This window comes from Heteronotia binoei, chromosome 6, assembly GCF_032191835.1.
Source record: "Heteronotia binoei isolate CCM8104 ecotype False Entrance Well chromosome 6, APGP_CSIRO_Hbin_v1, whole genome shotgun sequence".
Taxonomy (NCBI): Eukaryota; Metazoa; Chordata; class Lepidosauria; order Squamata; family Gekkonidae; genus Heteronotia; species Heteronotia binoei.
The window spans coordinates 87,777,308-87,796,407 of record NC_083228.1 but is presented as its reverse complement, the minus strand read 5'-3'; the positions used below and the strand labels follow the sequence as shown (position 1 = coordinate 87,796,407).

General features: G+C 40.2%; 2 protein-coding genes across 6 annotated transcripts in view; one reads left to right on the top strand and one right to left on the bottom strand.

Annotated features, from left to right (window-relative positions):
• The window catches only part of CEP63 (centrosomal protein 63), a 45,101-nt gene extending 43,636 nt beyond the window's left edge, over window positions 1–1,465 (top strand). For all 4 annotated transcript variants that reach the window (XM_060242069.1, XM_060242072.1, XM_060242075.1 and 1 more), the window contains one exon: window positions 955–1,465. In XM_060242069.1, the coding sequence (XP_060098052.1) occupies window positions 955–1,113 (159 nt within the window). In that variant the 3' untranslated portion in view covers window positions 1,114–1,465. The remainder of the gene's footprint in view (window positions 1–954) is intronic.
• A 14,810-nt stretch (window positions 1,466–16,275) lies between these two features.
• KY (kyphoscoliosis peptidase) overlaps window positions 16,276–19,100 on the bottom strand; it is a 42,460-nt gene continuing 39,635 nt past the window's right edge. For both annotated transcript variants that reach the window (XM_060242068.1, XM_060242067.1), the window contains 2 exons: window positions 18,592–18,782; window positions 16,276–17,726 (listed from right to left, as the gene is read on the bottom strand). In XM_060242068.1, the coding sequence (XP_060098051.1) occupies window positions 16,822–17,726; window positions 18,592–18,782 (1,096 nt within the window). In that variant the 3' untranslated portion in view covers window positions 16,276–16,821. The remainder of the gene's footprint in view (window positions 17,727–18,591; window positions 18,783–19,100) is intronic.

Here is a 19,100-nt window from a genome sequence, read left to right as displayed (position 1 = left end):
TTCCTTTTAGTTCAATCGGGCTTGCAACCCTTGCAACACTGAAACAAACCTGAAACCGAATCAAATTGAAAACCAAACTGAAAACTAATACAATTAATCCCAAGATTTGCTTCCTGACTTCAAAGAAGATGAACTATGATTTTAGGTGTTTGAGGCGGTTGTTACTCTATTACTGGAAGACTTAGTTAGCTACAGAAATACATTCACTTTGGATTGGATTGTGTTTAAAGATGGACTTTCTTTGTAACATTAATCCCACCACCCCTTCTATCTGTTGGTTGTGTATTTAAACTGCCTAATGGGTGTACACCTCATACATCTGATGAAATGGATTCTGACTCATGAAAGCTTTTGTAGGAATCAACATTGTTAGTCTTTACAGTACCTTTCGCTTATACTTTCACCAACTCCATTCAAATTACTGTTGTGATTTGCAGATTGGTAGCCTAATGAAACATTTACAAAGTGATCCCTTTTGGACATGTCATCTGTCTCCAGGTCATAACTTGTGTAAAGCTAGATAGTATCACATAAAGCAAGAGTGCTGGCTCACTTCAGAAAAATAAAATATGTTAGACCAGCCCAGATATCATTAGTGAAAACTGAGGGCTTTGTGTCCCTTAGGAAATTTCAGATTCTTCAGCACTTTAAAGGCATCAGCTGTATGAAAAACAAAATTGAAATGTACTTTAAAGTCATTTACAAGCTGCAAATGTTGTTCTTAAAATGACTTGAGAGTGTTTTAATCAGTGCAGCTACATTTCTGGTTACCTTGGTAATAAGGATTTCATTTGTATTTAAGATGAAGGAATGAAGCTTGTGGATTTCTATCAATACATTGCAAACTGATGTTTGTAGTGCTGTGCTTTCTCCATCAGTTTCATGGCAAAACTTAGCATGTAGGTCAGAAGACAACTCCTTTTCCAAAGTTCAACACTTGCATTTTCTTTTTAGAGCCCTCTACCTACTGCAGACATTGGTGTGATTGCTACCAAGTTCCTAGAAGAAGAGGAAGGACGATCTCAGCATATCGTGGAATGCTTAGATGCACATATTGAGGAGTTGAAAAGGGACAGTGAAAAGACAGTGCAACAGTACACACACCAGCAGTGACATTGCTTCACGGGGTATGAGCCAACTTAATGTGAGACACATCCAGCAGTGGATAGAAGTGTCTGTGGTCCATGCATCTGTTATTGGGCTGTTCAGCTGTGAGTTCTATCTGAAGCAAAACTCCTTATCTGATCATAGTAGCTGAACTATTGCAAAAAACTTTCTAGCTGCCGTATTGTATCCTGTTGCCCTGCAGTACACAGTGACACAAAACCAATATATGGCTCCCTGAAGGAGGGAGTTGTGTAGCAAATTCTGTGGAAAGAACTTAACGTAATTGTATGTATATATGTGAAGAAATATCGGGGTGTTTCTCATTTTTTATTATAAAAATAAAGGCTATCACAATGGCTGCTTAGAGTGTCAGGTAACAATTTGTTTTCATGTTCATCCACTACATGTTATGAAACTGAGAAACTATGTAAAGGATCTGCAGTTTTGGTTCTTGTTCTCTAGTGGTATTAGTAATAATAATAATAATAATAATCTTTAATTTATATCCCGCCCTCCCCGCCGGAGCAGGTTCAAACATTTCCTGTGTCTGGTTGCTCTCATTCAAGCTTGCATACCAAATATTGAATTAATGATCAGCTGGTTCTGCTGAAATGTTCTTTAAAAAGGGAAGGTGTTATACTGCATAAGGTAAGTTAGTTCAGAACATGAAATTCTGTGTAAGCAATAAACTCCGATAAATGAGATCAATTTTACTTATACAACAGCTGCCTTATGGAGTGCAAAGCAGCTGTTCACAGCCATAAGAGCAAATTTAGAAGCCTGGTCAGTGTGCCAGACAGCTTTTAAGAAGTGGTTTAGTTTCCAGCAAGAAATGGAGCTTGTCCTTGAGAAAACAAATTACCCTTTCTTACCTCAAAATCATCTGTATGCCAGTTTCTCTGGGTAATTTTGGCTGAATTTCTAGTAAGATTTCAAGCCTCTGAATTACCAAACTCAAAATTTCATTTGCAGTAAAATTTCAAATTAAATTCAGACATTCCCTGTCCAAATCCTTGGAAAGTAAAAAAAAAAAACAAAAAGGGCCAAGGCTGATGGTACAAAATCAGGTTAAAATGTGTTTTTATTACTCAATTTTTAAAAAAGAATTCCCTATGCATTTTGCCAACAGGCTTTGTCAGGGGAATCTGTAATATATAATAACACTGAATATACATAGGTATAGTTGAAATTATATAAATAAGATATTTTATTAAAGGTTAAAATCCAGGTCCTAAAATATCAGTCACATACAAAACTACTTGAGCAGTGGTGACAAAGTCATTTGTTACAAGAGCTGGATATGACATAAATGTCATTTTTTTGTGCCATGAAATGTAATGCCAGTATGGGATATATAAACTTTATAAAGGCAAACCCAGTTAAATATTTTTTGCTCAAAATACAGACATGCTGAAAACATTAACACACTTATAGTATTTCCTTGATGCCCACCCTCCCACTTCCTCCACCATTATGCATTAGCATTGGGACAGTATACAGGGACATAATGCACAGCATCTGTCATTCTAGCAGTCAAGGTAATGACCAGCTGTTTGCTGGTCAGACAAGAGCCCTGGATGGACCAGTTCTAGCCCATGCACCATATGTTTGACAACCCTGCACTAGAGTTTATTCTGTGCTTGAGATTGCAGAAGAAGAGAAACTCCTTGTAAAAAGCAGAGAGAAGGCTATCTAGCACCCAACAGGTTTGGGCTTAAATTAAAGAAACCTTTTTTTCTGTGCCTAAATAAATGTCCCCATCACACCTTGGCAAATAAAAGGGGAAGACATGGAAGTCGTGACAGACTTCACATTTCTGGGATCCAAGATCACTGCAGATGGTGACTGTAGCCATGAAATTAAAAGACGTTTGCTCCTTGGGAGGACAGCTATGGCGAACCTGGGCAGTATAATAAAAAGTAGAGACATCACCCTGCCATACTTTTATCAACCCTTTTGATAAGAAAAAAGATATATACTAAAGTACTTTTAAAGTACTTCACAGTCAAAGCGATGGTATTCCCAGTAATGTATGGCTGTGAGAGTTGGACCATAAGGAAGGCTGATGCAGAAGAATAGATGCTTTTGGGCTGTGGTGCTGGAGAAGACTTGAGAGTCCCTTGGACTGCAAGAAGATCAAATCAGTCAGTTCTAAGGGAAATCAACCCTGACTGTTCCCTGGAAGGTCAGATGCTGAAGCTGAAGCTCAAATACTTTGGCCACCAAATGAGAAGGGAGCACTCACTGGAGAAGATCCTGATGCTGGGAAAGACAGAAGGCAAAAGAAGAAGGGGACAGCAAAAGATGAGATGGCTGGACAGCGTTACTGATGTAACTAACACAAATTTGAGCAGACTTCGGAGGATGTTAGAAGACAGGAGGGCCTGGAGTGACTTTGTCCATGGGGTCGCACAGAGTCGGACTCGACTGTGCGACTGAACAACAGCAAAATAAATGTTACTAACATGTTTATCTTTTAGTAGTTCTTCAGAAAGAGTAAAAAGAGTAGGTTATTGTCTCTGGAAAAAAATTACTATATTCTGGCATGCAGTTGAGGTAATCTCTTTTGCCCCCAGAAGCTGATGCAATTCTAAAGACACATTTAACCCTTTTAGGTGTCAGTATCTGGAGTTTTAACAATCCAGTCTGCTTCCCCCCCCCCCCCCAGTAGCAGCCTTTCATTTTTACAGGTTAATTTCTGCTCAGTCCAAAAAATCGAATCAGATGGACCATGATTATTTTCAATAAAGTATTTAGCTAATGGTCACTTTATTCTTTTCAATTATATATTACTTTTGTGTTCTGCTATTTGTGTTCTTAAATTTCTAGTTGCTTTTCCAACATAAAGGGTTTTTTTACAGGGGGATTATGTTTATAATCTGTGTAGAGTTACATGTTGTAAAGTACTTTAGTATATATATTTTTTCTTATCTAAAGGGTTGATAAAAGTATACCATATTCCATATTAATTTACAATAATTATAATTTCCAGAGGCGAAATGTCCCTGAGGAGGATTAGTGCCAGCTAGAACGGTTTGTTGACTAACACATTTATGGATGTTACTGTGAATTAGATGTTTCTTCAGATTCTTGGTTCTTCAAAAAGCAATCATAGCAGGGGGTTTTGATCACATAAAAAAAAATTCTCTAGCAAATACCAGTTTTACAGATAACTCTTTTTTTAGACCCACACGTATTATTATTATAGGAAAGTCTGCATATAATCTGATCACAAGCAGTTTTCTCCTTGTTCATGAGTAATTTCTTTCTATCTGATTCAGTGGCTTTTGATAAGTAAACTGGAGTGTGCGATTTGGATAACTACTACTAGCTAAATTATGTTTAAGAATGGAAGCTTCCCTTTTGAAGTCATATATGTGAGCAATTTCTTCTAATTCATAAGAACTGGTTGAATGGTAAACTATTTCTCATATATTTTGGGTGGTGATTATCATATCTCAAAAGGGAGTTTATCTGTTTTATAAAATATTTGCACCCTTCTTAAATCTTCGTTCGCGAAGCCAAGCCGAGAGAGAGAAAATATTTGTATAAATTGCATCTTTTTTCCTTATGACCATGATATCTAAAAAGTTGATTTTCTTGTCATCCACATGAAGATCAAATTTAATAATATTTTCATCCTGTGCATCCAGCCAAACATGAAATTCCAATAAACTTCTGTGGTCACCTTTCCATAATAAAAATACATCATTTAGATGTTGCCACCATTTAATGATACAACTGTGGAAAGGATTATGGTAAGGAAAATGTCCATCCATGAGGTCATTAGATCATAGCATGGAGCTGGAACATAGGACAAGCCTTTATGTAGTTCTTTATGTAGTTCTTGTTCCGTAAGTGTTTGGACAGATAAGCCCCCCCCCCCAATAGTTTTAGTAGTAAATTAACATCTGTCTGAATGTCAGTAATGTGTCTTCCTTTGATGCTGTTTTTCTTTTTGGTTGATAGTACATTTCGTATGGTCTGGGGTCGTGCATCCAAATCCTTGAAACAGTTTTCAGCTGAGCAATAAATCTCTTTAACCTTTTCCATTCAAAATTTTTGTTGGTTTTTTTATTTAACCTGCCTTTATTTCTACAAGTCAGAGAAGCCAATGAATGTGACAGAAGATTATTATTCCTTTTAATAAATTTTAGATAGTTATACCCTGCTGTTGTCCCTAATGGGGAGTCGGAAGCCACATATTGTGCAGCTCTCAGAGGTCAAGGAGAAACTTAATGCAGGTTTACTTTCGAGCATGTTTAGCATCAGGACCTCAGTCAGCCTCTGAGCACAGACCGATAGGCAGGCAACTATTTCTATCGTGTGAAGTGGCGAAGGAGAGGTAAATAGGCAGGCTTGTAAGCTCTTCTCCACCACAGAGGTTGCCCAATGACCTAGAGTGGGAAAGCAAGTGCAGGAGCCAAGGGACCAAATGAAAGTAGGAATGGAATTAAAGAGGATGGCGCAGGATTTCCCCTTAGTTCCATAGCTCTTGTAGGAGCTGTATTTACTAATTTAATTTAATTAACTTTGGTGTCAAGGCAAAGAGAGATGCATAATGATAGCCAGTGATTGATATGGTATATATGTGATTCCTTCTCCCACTGGTGCCCAAAAAATAATTCCCTAATCTTTCCCTATACTGGTCTTATAGGGACTGTTATTCCCCACTTTGTTTTTTAAAAAGTCTCCTTCGATCATTGTCGTGCTGTAAAGTACACATGTATGTATTTTATCTTTCTGTGCAAAGAAACTATTAAGAGTTTTATTAAAAATATGTGTGTAATATTTATTCATGTCTTGTGACTCTCAAAACATCTGACATTTATTCTATATGGCTTTTACTTTAAGGAAGTTTGGCCATCCCTGCCATATATGTATTTTGCCTGCAAGCGTAGTTGTCTTTCCAGCTTGCTAACATGGTATGCTTGCTGGGTTTTTCTTTTTATGGCTTTACACCACTCTTGCAGCACCTACACCCACAGTAGTTTGACACTGATGGATGACATAGAATCACACCCAACATGAAGACATGCCAAAACAATAACATGAGTTTTGATTTACTCAGTTCTGTAGGGTGGTAAATAATGCCTGTCAAAATGCACAAAAAGCATTTCCTGTAGTTGAAAACTGGTTATTCTGTTCCAACAAAATGAATGTGCTCTGTACTCGTGTATGAGCCCTGTTTTCCTTTAAAGGGGATGGAAACACAAGAAACATGCCTCTTCCCTCTAGCAGTTATCAGTGTAGATTTACTCTGGATGGCTGGATATTTATAAGGAACTCTACATCTTTTCTTGCACATGGAAATAAATTCCATGGGAATGGAGTTTCCCTAACATGTAAGTACTTATGGATTCTTCCCTACGCAATTTCAGATAAAATATATTAGGGCAGTGTGGTGATTTGTTATTCATTTAGTTAGATTCAATGTTAAAAATGGAGCAGAAAATGGAGAATGGTGATAAGTGAGAAATACAGAAGAAGCCCATGCTTTTCCTTCCTGGATCTGAGAAAACAGCTGTGACTTTTAAGCTAAACTTGTTTCTGCCTTAGGGCTAGAAAGGTGGGAGTGGGGAGGTAGCCTATCTTCCAGGATATCATTTCCACTCAAATTGTACAATATAGCAAGATAGAGTGAGTTTATTATTATTGATCTGAAGTGTGACTGAAATTTCCACTGTAGCCCTACCAACCTTTGGCTGCAAACTCTACAAACTGTGAAGTCTTTGAGGCTTTCAAGCAAGGCTATACCACTGGGGATGAATGGCAGGAAATGCATCACTGAATTTCCGGCACATTGCATAAGACAGTTGCATTGGTTGGAGCAGCAGGTAATAGCCTTGATGCCACAGCTATATATCTTCCCCCCAGGAGGGGCTCCATTTGATGCCTAACTATATAACTTTGCAAAGGTCCTGGAGTGTCATGTGTAAAATTCTTTTGATACCACTGGGTACTCTCATTGTGCAATGGCAACTGCTGTCATCTGCAGTGGATGGGGCAAGGAAAAATAATGAAGGATATTATTGTGGGGTTGGGGAAGTAAACAGGGCAACCACATGGACAAAAGCAGTGGGTGAAGTGCTTGTGAAAAGGGCTTGGTTTGCATGTGCAGGAGAATGGTGACCCAATGGGGTGCACCAATTCAGACTGTAGAAAAGGAGTCTCAGCTGTGCAGTGATGCTCTGTATTCTTGGTGCTTGGCAGGCAACAGTGGGAGATAGCGATGCTAGGAATTGGGATCCCCTGGAATTACAGCTCATCTGCAGATCACAGATCTGTTCCCCTGTAGAAAATGGATGTTTTGAAGGGTGGACTTTGTGGCATTTTACCCCACGGAAGCCCTATCCTTCCCAGGCTCCATCCCCAAATGTCCAGGAGTTTCCCAACCTGGATATGGCAACCCTACCCCAGCATCTCCCACCAGTGGCTGGGGGGACAAGGCAACCCTAGTGGGAGGATTTCTGGAATTCTGACTGCACTGGTGGATCTCTTGATGGTACCTGGGTGTGACACAGTGTTGGACTGGATGGGCCATTGGCCTGATCCAACATGGTTTCTCATGTTCTTATAAAGAGAGATTTGATTTGAAGTAGATTGAAATGTAAGCTTCAACTGTATGAGTGAATATATTTCAGGCATAAAAACACATGTGAACACAGTCTTAAATTTTCTCCTCCAATTAAATCTATAGAGAAAGCGATATATGCAACAGTATAGTTCCACAAAGCTTTCTGTGGGGTTTCATAGGTCAGATGGTAGTGCCTAACTTTCCCTCTTGCCAATTAATATTGAAAAGCGTCTTACAATTGGAAAATCCTAACTTAGTTTTAACCAGCTAAAGTGCATCTGAGGAAGTTTACTTTAGATCAGTCCATCTCCCCTGCCGTGAGCCGCCCAAATCTAGACTTTAATGTTCTGAGTTAATTTTTTAAAAAAACATACAAATTAGGTAATCTCTGACCCACAAAGGCTATGAACTATCAGAATTTCCTCCCATGCCTTATGCCGCTTAATATATTGTCCTACAGCAATAGAGGTAGGTTTGTTGGTTAATTCTAGGAAAACATAGATTTGTTCTTGGCAAGAGAACTAGAATAACACAGGTGCCAAGAACCTGAGACAGCTCTGAACTTTGGCAGAGCAATCTGTTAGTCCCAAAATGGACACGTAATTTGAGATGAGCCAATTGCACAAGGAGGTTAGCATTCCTGGTCCTTCCCTGCATATACAGGGTTAGAAAAATACTAGAGGGCGTGTGATAGTTCTGGATAAGTAAAAAAGTTGGGGTATATGTGTAGCTCATGAGCAGTATCAAAATGTCTCGAGTGGGCTTAATGTGTGTTGAGACTGTAAATATGCATGTTTTGGAGGAAGAGGAGGAAGTTTGTTTATCCTGGAGGGTGATGACAAAGCTACTGCAGACTTCTGAGGCGCTTTTATCCGTGGCTGCAGGGTTTCCATGCCTTCTGAATGTTGAACATCCCTTAAGAATAATCAGTTAGCTTTAACGGTTTTATAATTAATGAAGCTGGAGGGGAGTTTTGTCTTTGAACTGAGACTTTTAAGAACACCAAAGACTTTCCTTTTAGTTTGTGAGGCTGAGCCAGATGTGTGCCTTCTACTTTATGTATTTTAAAATCTTTTGGAAATCAACTTGTACAGTTGTGCATTTAATTAGTAATCTGTATTGTAGGAGTTCAAAGGGTATTTAAAGATTCTGCTTTGGCTAATATTTAGTATTTATTAGACACAGAAGATAGCAACCAACAGTTAGCTTGTCTGTCCATTAAGATCTTTAGAGGTGATCAGGAACAATCTTTGTGCACATGATTTATTTACTTTACTTCTTCCTTTCTTGCTGAGATTCATGGGGAATTAACACTTTTTAAAAAATACAATAAGAACAGCATTATAGACATAACAGTGCAAGGAAATGGAATTACAAAATTAGATAGCATTGCACTAAAACCAGTTTAGTGCATACAATAAATAGGGATTATGGTTTTTTTAAAGGATGGGGCAGGTAATCTACTGCCAGCACAGTGAACTAGGATTAAGGCCTGGTTTAGAATAATGGTTCATAGGAAGGAAAAACTCCAATCTGCCTGATTGCCTATGCTTGAGACAATGGAATTCACAAACCAAATGCTTTCAATCATGCTGTTTGCAAGCAGAAAAGCAGACTAAGTTTGTGCCTTTTGCAAAAACAGAAATAGGTTTATTGTGACATATGAATGCAGCCATATTACCATTATAGTATGATAGATGTCATATTTTGCCAACCTATATTGAAGAATGTTATAACAATAGTTTAAAATTGTCCCCATCCTGAGGATTTTTTCTCTCCATTTGAATTACTCAGAGGTGAGCAGGAGCCAAAACCTTACCTATCACTTTAGCTACTGGTTTTAGAAGGCTCCACAGGGAGCATAAATTGCTTTGTGTCTACTTCTATTCAGTCCATCTTGCCCAGTTTTCTTATGAAAATAACTCACACTAAGCTTAGAGGATCCCCCACCTTCTGACCTGTAGGTAATAAAAAAAAGGACTTGGAGCATCTTCAAATATTTATGAAGGGGGTATTGTTTGGCTCAGAATGGGATTAGTGTGGTTCCAAGTGTACTTCTCTACTGGTTGTTTATTGGGCTGTACTGCACATACCTAGGCATGTTTTCCAGGTAAACATTCCTTTAACTTCTGTGCCTTACCTGTGAGTTGAACTTTGAATCAGCTCATCTCCTTGTTTGCTGCCTGACTCAACCAATAAGTTTCACAGCTTTGTGCAGCAGCATTGGTTTAGATTTCATTTCTTTATACCTTGTGGCTGGGTCTACTCCTCCACGTTAGGGGAAATCAACCCCTCCCCGGTTATGATCTGGACAGGTCATTAAACTACACACATCACTCAGTTTGCCCCCTCTTTGTGCACAACAAACTGCTTTGCATCCAGACAGATCTGTAGCCATTCATGTAGGTATGACTACAGATGATGTTTCCCTTGTGCAAACTGGTTTATCTCTATGTGCACCATACATTTTCCCCAAATTTAATTAATTTATTCTATTAGATTTATAGCTCACCTTCCACTGCACAGCAGGGCTCAGGGTGGGCAACAACAATTTTTTAAAAAATAATTATAAATGAACCCTTTAAAACAATTTCTGTCACAATTATTGACATCAACCATGGCATGTAGAGCACAAGGTGGTACATCTTATCCAAGAGCAACTATCCCTCCTGTGTGTCTGTAGATAGTAAACTGATGTTAAAGCTGGTGTTAAAGACAAGGTAAGTAGCCAGAGGGAGATGAGAGGAAGCAGGTCCAAGTGCACCCATCATTGCTTCAGTCATAGGCCTATAAATTCTGAAAAAGCGCTGTAGTGTTGGAATATAAACAAAAAAATTAACTGATAATTACAAAGAACCTTGCTATTATTAATTGTTCTTAAAGGATGCAGTACAAGCATATATAACATTGAACCACAAAACTTAAACATGCAGCAGTAACCATGGCAATGGATGTCCCAGGTAAATCTCCATTTCGACCCTCCATCAGGCCGTAATTCTACAGTAAAGCAATAAAAATTATAAGCATTTTCTACACATATGATAAGTACACATAATCAGAATTGGAGTTATTTTCATGAAGATGAGACTGAATAAAATAGAGTGCATATGAATGCTTCACTCCAGTCCAACCAGCACCTTACCAACCTATGTTTTGGAGCTGCAACTGTTTGTTTGAACAAAAAGAATTATCTATATGCAACCCTAAAATAGATATATCAAAAGCAATTTATATTCTAACCTGGAAAGAATTGAGGAAATTGATGCCAGATAAGCATCAATACTTCACTTCTGTTCCCAACTCCAGTCCACTGTTCAGGTGTTGGAACAAATATAAAAAGGAACAAGTGCAATGATTGCTGGTGTATCTTTTACAAGGCTACACTACTTATATACAGGAAATAAGGATTCCCATAAGCCAAATATCTAATACATACTAGTCATAGGGCTGGCAAAATATACCAGTTTTACAGGCCTTGTGAAACTGCACGAAATCTCACAGAGCCCAGATCTCATTTGGAAGAGCATTCCACTTAGTTGGTGGATTCTGTGCCCTTATATCCTGCTCTTCCTCCAGGGATCTCAGGACAGTGTGCATGACAGCTTTCTGCTTCTCATATCAAAAGGAAAGAAGGAACATCTGCCAAAGACTCTACCCAAGAATGTAAAATGGGTGTCATACATCAAGATTGTTTCATCATCTTATGTGATTTGTGCCACCAGCATTCCACCTCTGACTTTTGGGTGCAGCCTGTTGTCCCACAGTAGCAACTGCAGACAAACACAGAGTACAGCTCCAATACTGAATCTTATGGGCAAGCAGCCTAATTCTATGCAGGATGCAGAACTTCCAGGGAATATGCTCATCAAATGTTAGTCTAGGAAAACTAGTAGAGTATGCTTGCAATCCTGTGCACAAAAGTGGAGACTACACCATTAGGGCAAATTGGGTAGTGCCCCACCAGTTCAGTGCTCGCCTGCCTATTGCCCTCACCAGACAGTTCAGGGTGTAGTTGCCTGCCAGCTAAGTCTGTCTTGTCTTTAACTCAGCACAGCAGTCAAGTTACTCTCTCCTCACAAATTCAGAGCCCATCCATACCTGTATGCTAGCTGGCAGTAGGGTTGTTAGCTGATGAGAGATGGAGGTGGGTGCGCCAGTGTCATGCATGGTGAGATGTCACTTCCAGGGAAATAGGAAGTAGTGTCACACTGTTCTAGAAATTGCTGGGAAATTTATAGTAAAACCATAGCATTTCCAATGATTCCTAGAATGATGTGATATCACTTCCTGGTTTTCCTTGGAAGTGATGTCACACTACATATGCAGCGTTGGGTACCTAATAATTTTTTCCCCACTACCAGAAGGAGTGGCAATGGGAAAAAAGGGTAGCCAGGATGATATCTCCTGCCATAGTAGGAGACCTGACAGTCTTTTATGGCAAGGAGCCATCCTTATGTCTTACTCTGAGTATCTGACTGGGCAATGGATCCATAAGAATTCATTGAGCAGAGATCCATCAGTGGTAGGGTTGCCAAGTCCCCAACGTTGCCTGGTGGGGGACTTTCGTGCATGCGCGATGCAATTACATCACCCGGAAGTGACATCATTGCACTGGCAATGTTGTTCGTGGCTGCTCTAGGCATTTCTGGGAAAACTCTATGGTTTTCCCGGATGCTCTAGCCATTTGGGAGGGGACAACTCTATCGTACCTATTTTTTTTGGGGGGGGGGACCATAGAGTTTTCCTGGAAACTCCTAGAGTGAACGCTGTGCACTGTTGCCGGTGTGGTGACGTCACTTCCAGATGACGCCATCATGTCAACGATGTTGGGGGAGGTTTTCCCCACTGGCCTAATGTGGGCTGGCAGGTTGGGAACCTCCCAGGCAGGAGAACCCCTGCCTGAACAGGGGGCTTGGCAGCCCTAATCAGTGGCTATTAGCCAAAGTGTATTGTTGGAACTCTCTGTCTGGGGCAGTGATGCTCTGTATTCTTGGTGCTTGGGGGGGGGGGCAACAGTGGTAGGGCTTCTAGTCTCCTGGCCCCACTGATGGCACCTGGTTTTTTTGGCCACTGTGTGACACAGAGTGTTGGACTGAATGGGCCATTGGCCTGATCGAACATGGCTTCTTATGTTCTTATTGTCCAGGCGCATCAGTCTTTCTTCTTTGGGGGGATAGAGGGAGGGGGAGAAAAATCCCATGTATGTCACCCTGAACACATTTGATTACTAGCCTTTTATTCTAAATTGAATTTCTCAACTGAAATCCCTGCAAGTTGTGTAAAAGATTTAAAGCACATTATTTTATTAATTTATTTATTTATACATTACCTTTCTCTCCAGTAGGGACCGAATACAGCTTACATTATTCTCCTCTCCTCTGTTTTATCCCTTCAACAGTCCTGTGTTGGTAGGTTAGGCTGAGAGTGTCTGACTATCTCAAAGTTGCCCAGCAAGCTTTCATGGCAGAATGGGGGTTTGAACTTGGGTCCAATACTCTTAACCACATTGGCTTTTCTTCTAATCTTCCAGTTTGGGTCATTGGCTATGATAAGGTAGTGCATAGCAGGTGTTGTCTATCTTTTTTTAAATCTCTCTTTTCCCCCTAAAGAGTTTGGAGAAGTGTACATAGTTCCTCTCTCCTATTTCATGTAATTTTTAATGTGTAACATGCAGGCATATAGAGTTCCAACAACAGAGAAGTCTCCCTCTTAGAAAAAGGGGTACAGCCTATGGGTAGAGTTTTCCCTTGGCCCCTCAGATGAGGAAAAAGCAGCCATGTTACCTTGGCTTTTAAAAACTGAGCAGGATTGCCCATAGTCCAGGGGTTCTTTTTTGTATTAAAGATTTGGGCATTTGTTCCCAACTTTGTATGCCATTCCTTTGAGAAGCATTAGTTGGGGTCAGAGGTGACCTGTGTAAATATTCACATGTCATAAAAATAATTGGAAAAAGTTGGTTATTTAGAATTTGAATGGTGAGAGCGATCTGACCATCAGAAATGGCATCCAGCCGCTATGCAGCTCCTGCCACCTTTGAATCTTTGTTATGTCAAAGACATCTGTGTTAATGATTTCTCTAGCCAATGTCAACATCTAACAAACAGCAGAGAGAGAAAAAACTGACCAGAGAACTTATATTGTGCCTGAGTGTTGCAGAATGAAAAGAGATGCTTCTCTATAGGGTGAGGGAAAAGATTTTTGTTCTTCAGCCTTTTCTCTGGCTGGGTACACATGGGCAGCTTGGTCCCAGCACAGGAAAAAAAGCTGGCACAATCTTGAGGTACCCTGGGGTGGTCAGAAAGTGTGCGTCCTGCTGCAGAAAGAGGGACAAAGCTGCACACTCTCTGGAGGAGCAGTCAGATTGCTTAAGCATATGGAAGGTGCTTCCCTGGTGCTCCTCAGCTGTTCGGCTGGCAAGGAAAGGCAACAGGGAAGCATTTGGGAGATTTGCTATCACTTAGTAGCTTTTTAAGGCAGCAGAGAGGCAGGACTCAGATGTGCACGTTTGACTGCACAATTTAAATCTGGCTGTGGGGAGTTTCTGTGTTCGCCCAAATAGGCTGTCTGAATTCAGCCCCTGGCCTGCAAAGTTGAAGAAGAAGGGTTATGGAACAACACTTCTATTTAGTTGTTGAATTTATGTACTTAAGGAAAAGGCTGGACCTTCCTCCCACCTTGCAACATAAGCTTCCTTACCCAACTCGCTTTCAGGCTGCAATTCTACACACGCTTGATGGGAATGAATTCTCTTGAATATAGAACAGTTTTACTTCTGACTAACCTTGCTTGCGGTGGCACCATTAGTGATCATTAAAAGGCACTGTCTGCACATGTTCTCCAATCACTTTGTTATCAGAGCTTCTAAAAAATGTTTTCTATGAAAAGAAAGTGTTGCCCACTGCACACATTTTTATTTAAGAAAACCTTCCTTCCCTGTTACTTACGCTTTAAAAAAATTTCTTTGCTGAATAAATGCCACCATGCTTTACAGCTCTGTCTACTCAGCTGTGGCATCTCTGCAGGACCAGGCAGATTAGTGCAGCAGTTGTTACTCAAGTTTCTTCCAGCAATATGCACCCAGCATTGCATTTTACAGGAAGGAAGGAAGGAGATTTGTGTGAATTGAGGCAAGAAAGTCTTGTGATGGGGGAAACAATTCCCCCCCTCCATGTCTACAACACAGAGCCTGCATATGTTGCTATTATTATAGCCAAGCAACTTGCTATGTGTTTGAGTTATGGGTCGCTTGATCCTCTGAATAAATTCTGAGCTGGTACCTGTTACTTTTATCCTAGCAATAGAGCAGAAATAATGGCCAGTTTGATAAGGACTTCTCACAAAGTATGTACATTGCCAAGAAATCAGATAAAACATACTATGTTAATGGCATTCAGGGAAATTAATTACTGGGGTTTTTTTTGGCTGATGCAATGTATCCATCCTATTCAATGAATGTATGAAGTGTGTAATCAAAAATTAATGTTGGAGCACTGGAAAACCTCCAGGGCCAGAAAGCGCTTGCATGCTTAATTAGATCTAAGAAGTTCTTTAAAAAAAAAGTCTGAATCAGTACATGAGTTTTTAAAAAAGAAATTCGCCCATTTTTAACTTATAAATTCAAATGTCTTTTTCTAATTGGAGTTATGTTTTGAGGTTGCATATTCCCTTCTGAACAAGGGTTGTCCTTGGTTACCCCACTGTGCTCTACAGAGAAGCCATGGTTTAGCAAAGTGATAGTAACCTGAAATTGTGTCTTGGATCCAATGGCTCTCTTCCACTGTGAGGAGTCCTATTTGGAGGAGGGACCTTTCCTCTAATGAAGGATTCTTCACTTAGTATAAAGGAACCACTGGACCCAACCCAGGAATTTTTTATGTGGATTCAGTGACAAAATGGGTAAATGAAAGCTCTACATGGGATTATCCTCCACTTTCTGGAGCTCCTCCTGCTTTGCCCCATTGTTTCTCAAACCTGCTTAACTATGACCTAGTCAAAGAAGGTTTTGTTGTTGTTATTGGGATGGGAAAGTTCAGATTTTTGAGTTTCCCTGCCCACATCAGAGACATTTCAAGGTCCCTGTCTCCTTATGGCTATCATTCACCTCCCCTCCATTACAAGGCTTGTTGTTGTTGTTGTTGTTTACAGTAAGGGTGCACAGAGCTGGATTGGAAGCCAAGCAAGGCTAGAAAAGGATCTTCTCTTTCCCTTCTCACTGCAGGCTATGATGTAATCAGCACCTGCAGGGTGAGAATTGTCTTTTTCTCTCCTCTCCCTGGAACTCCTGCTGAGAATGCTTCTCCATTAGGCTCCTGTCCTTCCTCTGCTTCTGCCCACCCACTTAACCACTTTCCCCTCCAGGCCCTAAGCAATGAGAACCCAAGGGAGAAATGCTCCCAAAAGTAGCTCCAAGGAGAAGGGAGAAAAGAGGGCATTCCTAGCCTACAAATCTCAGTGTATCTTGTGGGGAGGGGGAAGTATTGTCATGGAGAAGCAGCCATGATTACTCTTTCATTCAAGAACATTCCTTAGGCACTGGCTGATTAAAAAGCAACACAACCTAATGAGATCAAAACTAATGTTTTTAATTGCATTTAAGAAATGGTGTAAAAACATGTTTATTTCGCAGTGTCATTTATATTTGTAAGACAATGAAGTGCACCAGAAAACCTTCGCTTAGATGATGGATCATCTTGTAAGAGCATGTCTTGTTTGGACTCTATAGCCACTCACAGATGTCACAAAGTTTATGTTCCTCCTCTATCCTAAGCCTAAAATAAGTTGTAAAATTCCACCATCTTATTCACAATAATGTATCTGTTGTACAGTCCCATTCATAAACCAGTATTTATGTCTCGTGGTGGTGTAGGGGAGAACTGCCTCTGTAATACAGTATCATCATAGAACGCTGAACACTATATTGAAATTCTCTATCTGGAAAGCCTTTTCTGAGTTCTCAAGGATGAGAAATATACATTTCCTACAAACTTACCAACAGAAGATCAAAACTCTCTGGTGACCTATTATATTATTTTGCTGTTGCTTCACCAGCACTAGCAATGCCTCGCAATTTCTGAAGAAGGGTATGGATTCTTGGTAAGTCCGAAATCGCTGCTCAGTGGGCTGATCGGGATGGCCTCTTATTGGGGCACCACTTCATATTTCAAGATGTGAGAGTAAAACTTGTGGTTGGCATTTTCCAGCACCATCACAAATACCTCTGTGCACCCAGAAGTGCTGCATAATCCCTCCCAGTAACCTTCCTTACTTAGAGAGAGGGGGCAAGTTTTTTCACATTGAACAAAAGCCTTGGCAATGCTATGAAGCTTGAGTTTGAACTTGATACTGTGGTTGGCTGTCAGAAGTCCAGTTAGCGGCTCCACGAGTTCAAAGCCTTCTGCCCACTTGCTGTAAGTCTGGGGAAACACTGGCCATTTGACATCAGCATTTGGGCAGGAAATGAGGTAGTTGAAGATGTAGTTATAATTGCCGGGATCTGACTTTTTCTTTGCAAAAATTTTAAGAGCAAAATTCCCTGCATGGGGGAGATGAATCTTAAAATCAACCTTGTTTCCTTGGCAGACTTGCAAGATATGTCGTCTGTTTGTGTCCTCTGTGAGGCTTTTGTTGTCAGAATGCAATGAGGCTAAAACATTCAAGTCTTTACTAAGGATGAAGCTGAGGTCACAGCGCCCATCATTGGTGTTAATAGTTGGGCCTCGGTGTGAAGGCTTGAGGAACCCCTGCCTTTCGGTGAACCAACTGTATCCAACAGGTTGATGGAGTTCATTTGGAAAGCAAACATTCCTGTCTATGGAGTTGCATTCTACAATGTATTCTAGGACACAGCTGTAGAGTTCCTCCGAGCCTTTGGACGACTTGGCATAGATCTGTAATTTATGGCTCCCTATCTTCTGTGGATAGAGCTCCAGATTCATACCACTCTTCTTCAGAGTCATCAAGCTATATTCCTTTGCCCCTTTCAACTCGAACATAAACAGCATCGGTGAGCGGCTCTCCACTGCTATTGCTACTTTCCCATTTACTGTGACATGCAAATAAAAAAGCTGGTTAGGAAAGAGGCTGGCTAGGATGTTTCCTTCTATTTACTCAAAAAACACAAATCAATCAAAAGCACTGGGAGAAAATGACCTGGAGAATAGAATATCCCAAGTATTGTCAATCATTTTGGCAGTGAAAAGGGAGAATATTATGGTTGGCTGGTTAGAATTTGTCAAGCTTCTGTCAAATCCAAATTCAGAATAAATAACAAGAGGGTTGATTGGGAGGGAGTTTTGGTTTGGGGTACTTGTTTTCACTCTATTTTATTATAAATGCAACACAAATGCTCATCATTCTGGAAGAAAAAGATGAAAGGGTCTGTGGCTTTCAGTTACAGCTCAAGCTGCCTGCAGTTTTGACTGCAACTCTTCAGAAGCTGTCAGTGTTCAGAGAAAGCTGAGAGAGTTCAAAAGACAAGATTCCAAAATGAGGTTCTTCATCCTGCAGTTAGGTTCTGAATTACACAAAAGGGAACAGCTGAGCACTTGATGCTTTTGAAACTCAGTGCTCTTACACATACAACCTAATAAAATGCTAAACTTCAGATGCTCATTTTCCTGAAACTTTCCTCCTTAATTTTGAGCTAGAATACTGAAATAATGATTGGGACCTATGCAATCTGATCTGCAACATCATTTTGGGTTTTGTAGAGATTGTAATCCTAAAGTTGATGGTGATTATGGCCAAGAATGGCTGCAGAATGCCAGAGCCCCAGGGTTTAGCCCCATAGAGCTAATCTTACAAAGTAATAAAGTGCCAGCCTAGACCCTAATCTTTGCTACTTATCTTTTCCCCCCAGCTACAAGCTGGAACTGTTCAGCATGTGGCAAGAATTTGTGTGACTGTACCTGTTTGAATAATTGGTGTTTCTGGGTGGGCTGCCAACAATCCCATCTTGTAAAAGTCACTCTTGTATAACATGTTGCTCTCAAACTGTTTCAGTGTCACAGTTGGTTTGAGTAGCTGCCAGTTGCTGTTGTCTGGGAAATGATTATTAACAAATAGGGCAGGGTGGGTAAGGAAATAAAATTCATTGTATCTGGAAGAAGAGAGAGGAAAGTGCAGTATTGGCAAAATGGCAATGTGAACATTTTTTCTCTGCGTTTAGACTTACACAAAAATTAACCAAGGCTGCAATAATAAGCATATTTTTCTTAAAGTAACTCTAGCTGAAATCGGTGGGATTTACTTCTGAATACATGTGACAGGAGGACTGGACTAGAAAGAAAACAACAGAATTCTTGACTATGAAAGCAGAATTTGGCTCAATTGACTTGGCTTGGGGGTCAAAAGCAGAGTGCTGAGAGATTCAAGATCCAAGCCTCCCAAGGCTTGAAATGCTGATAGAAGCTCTGTG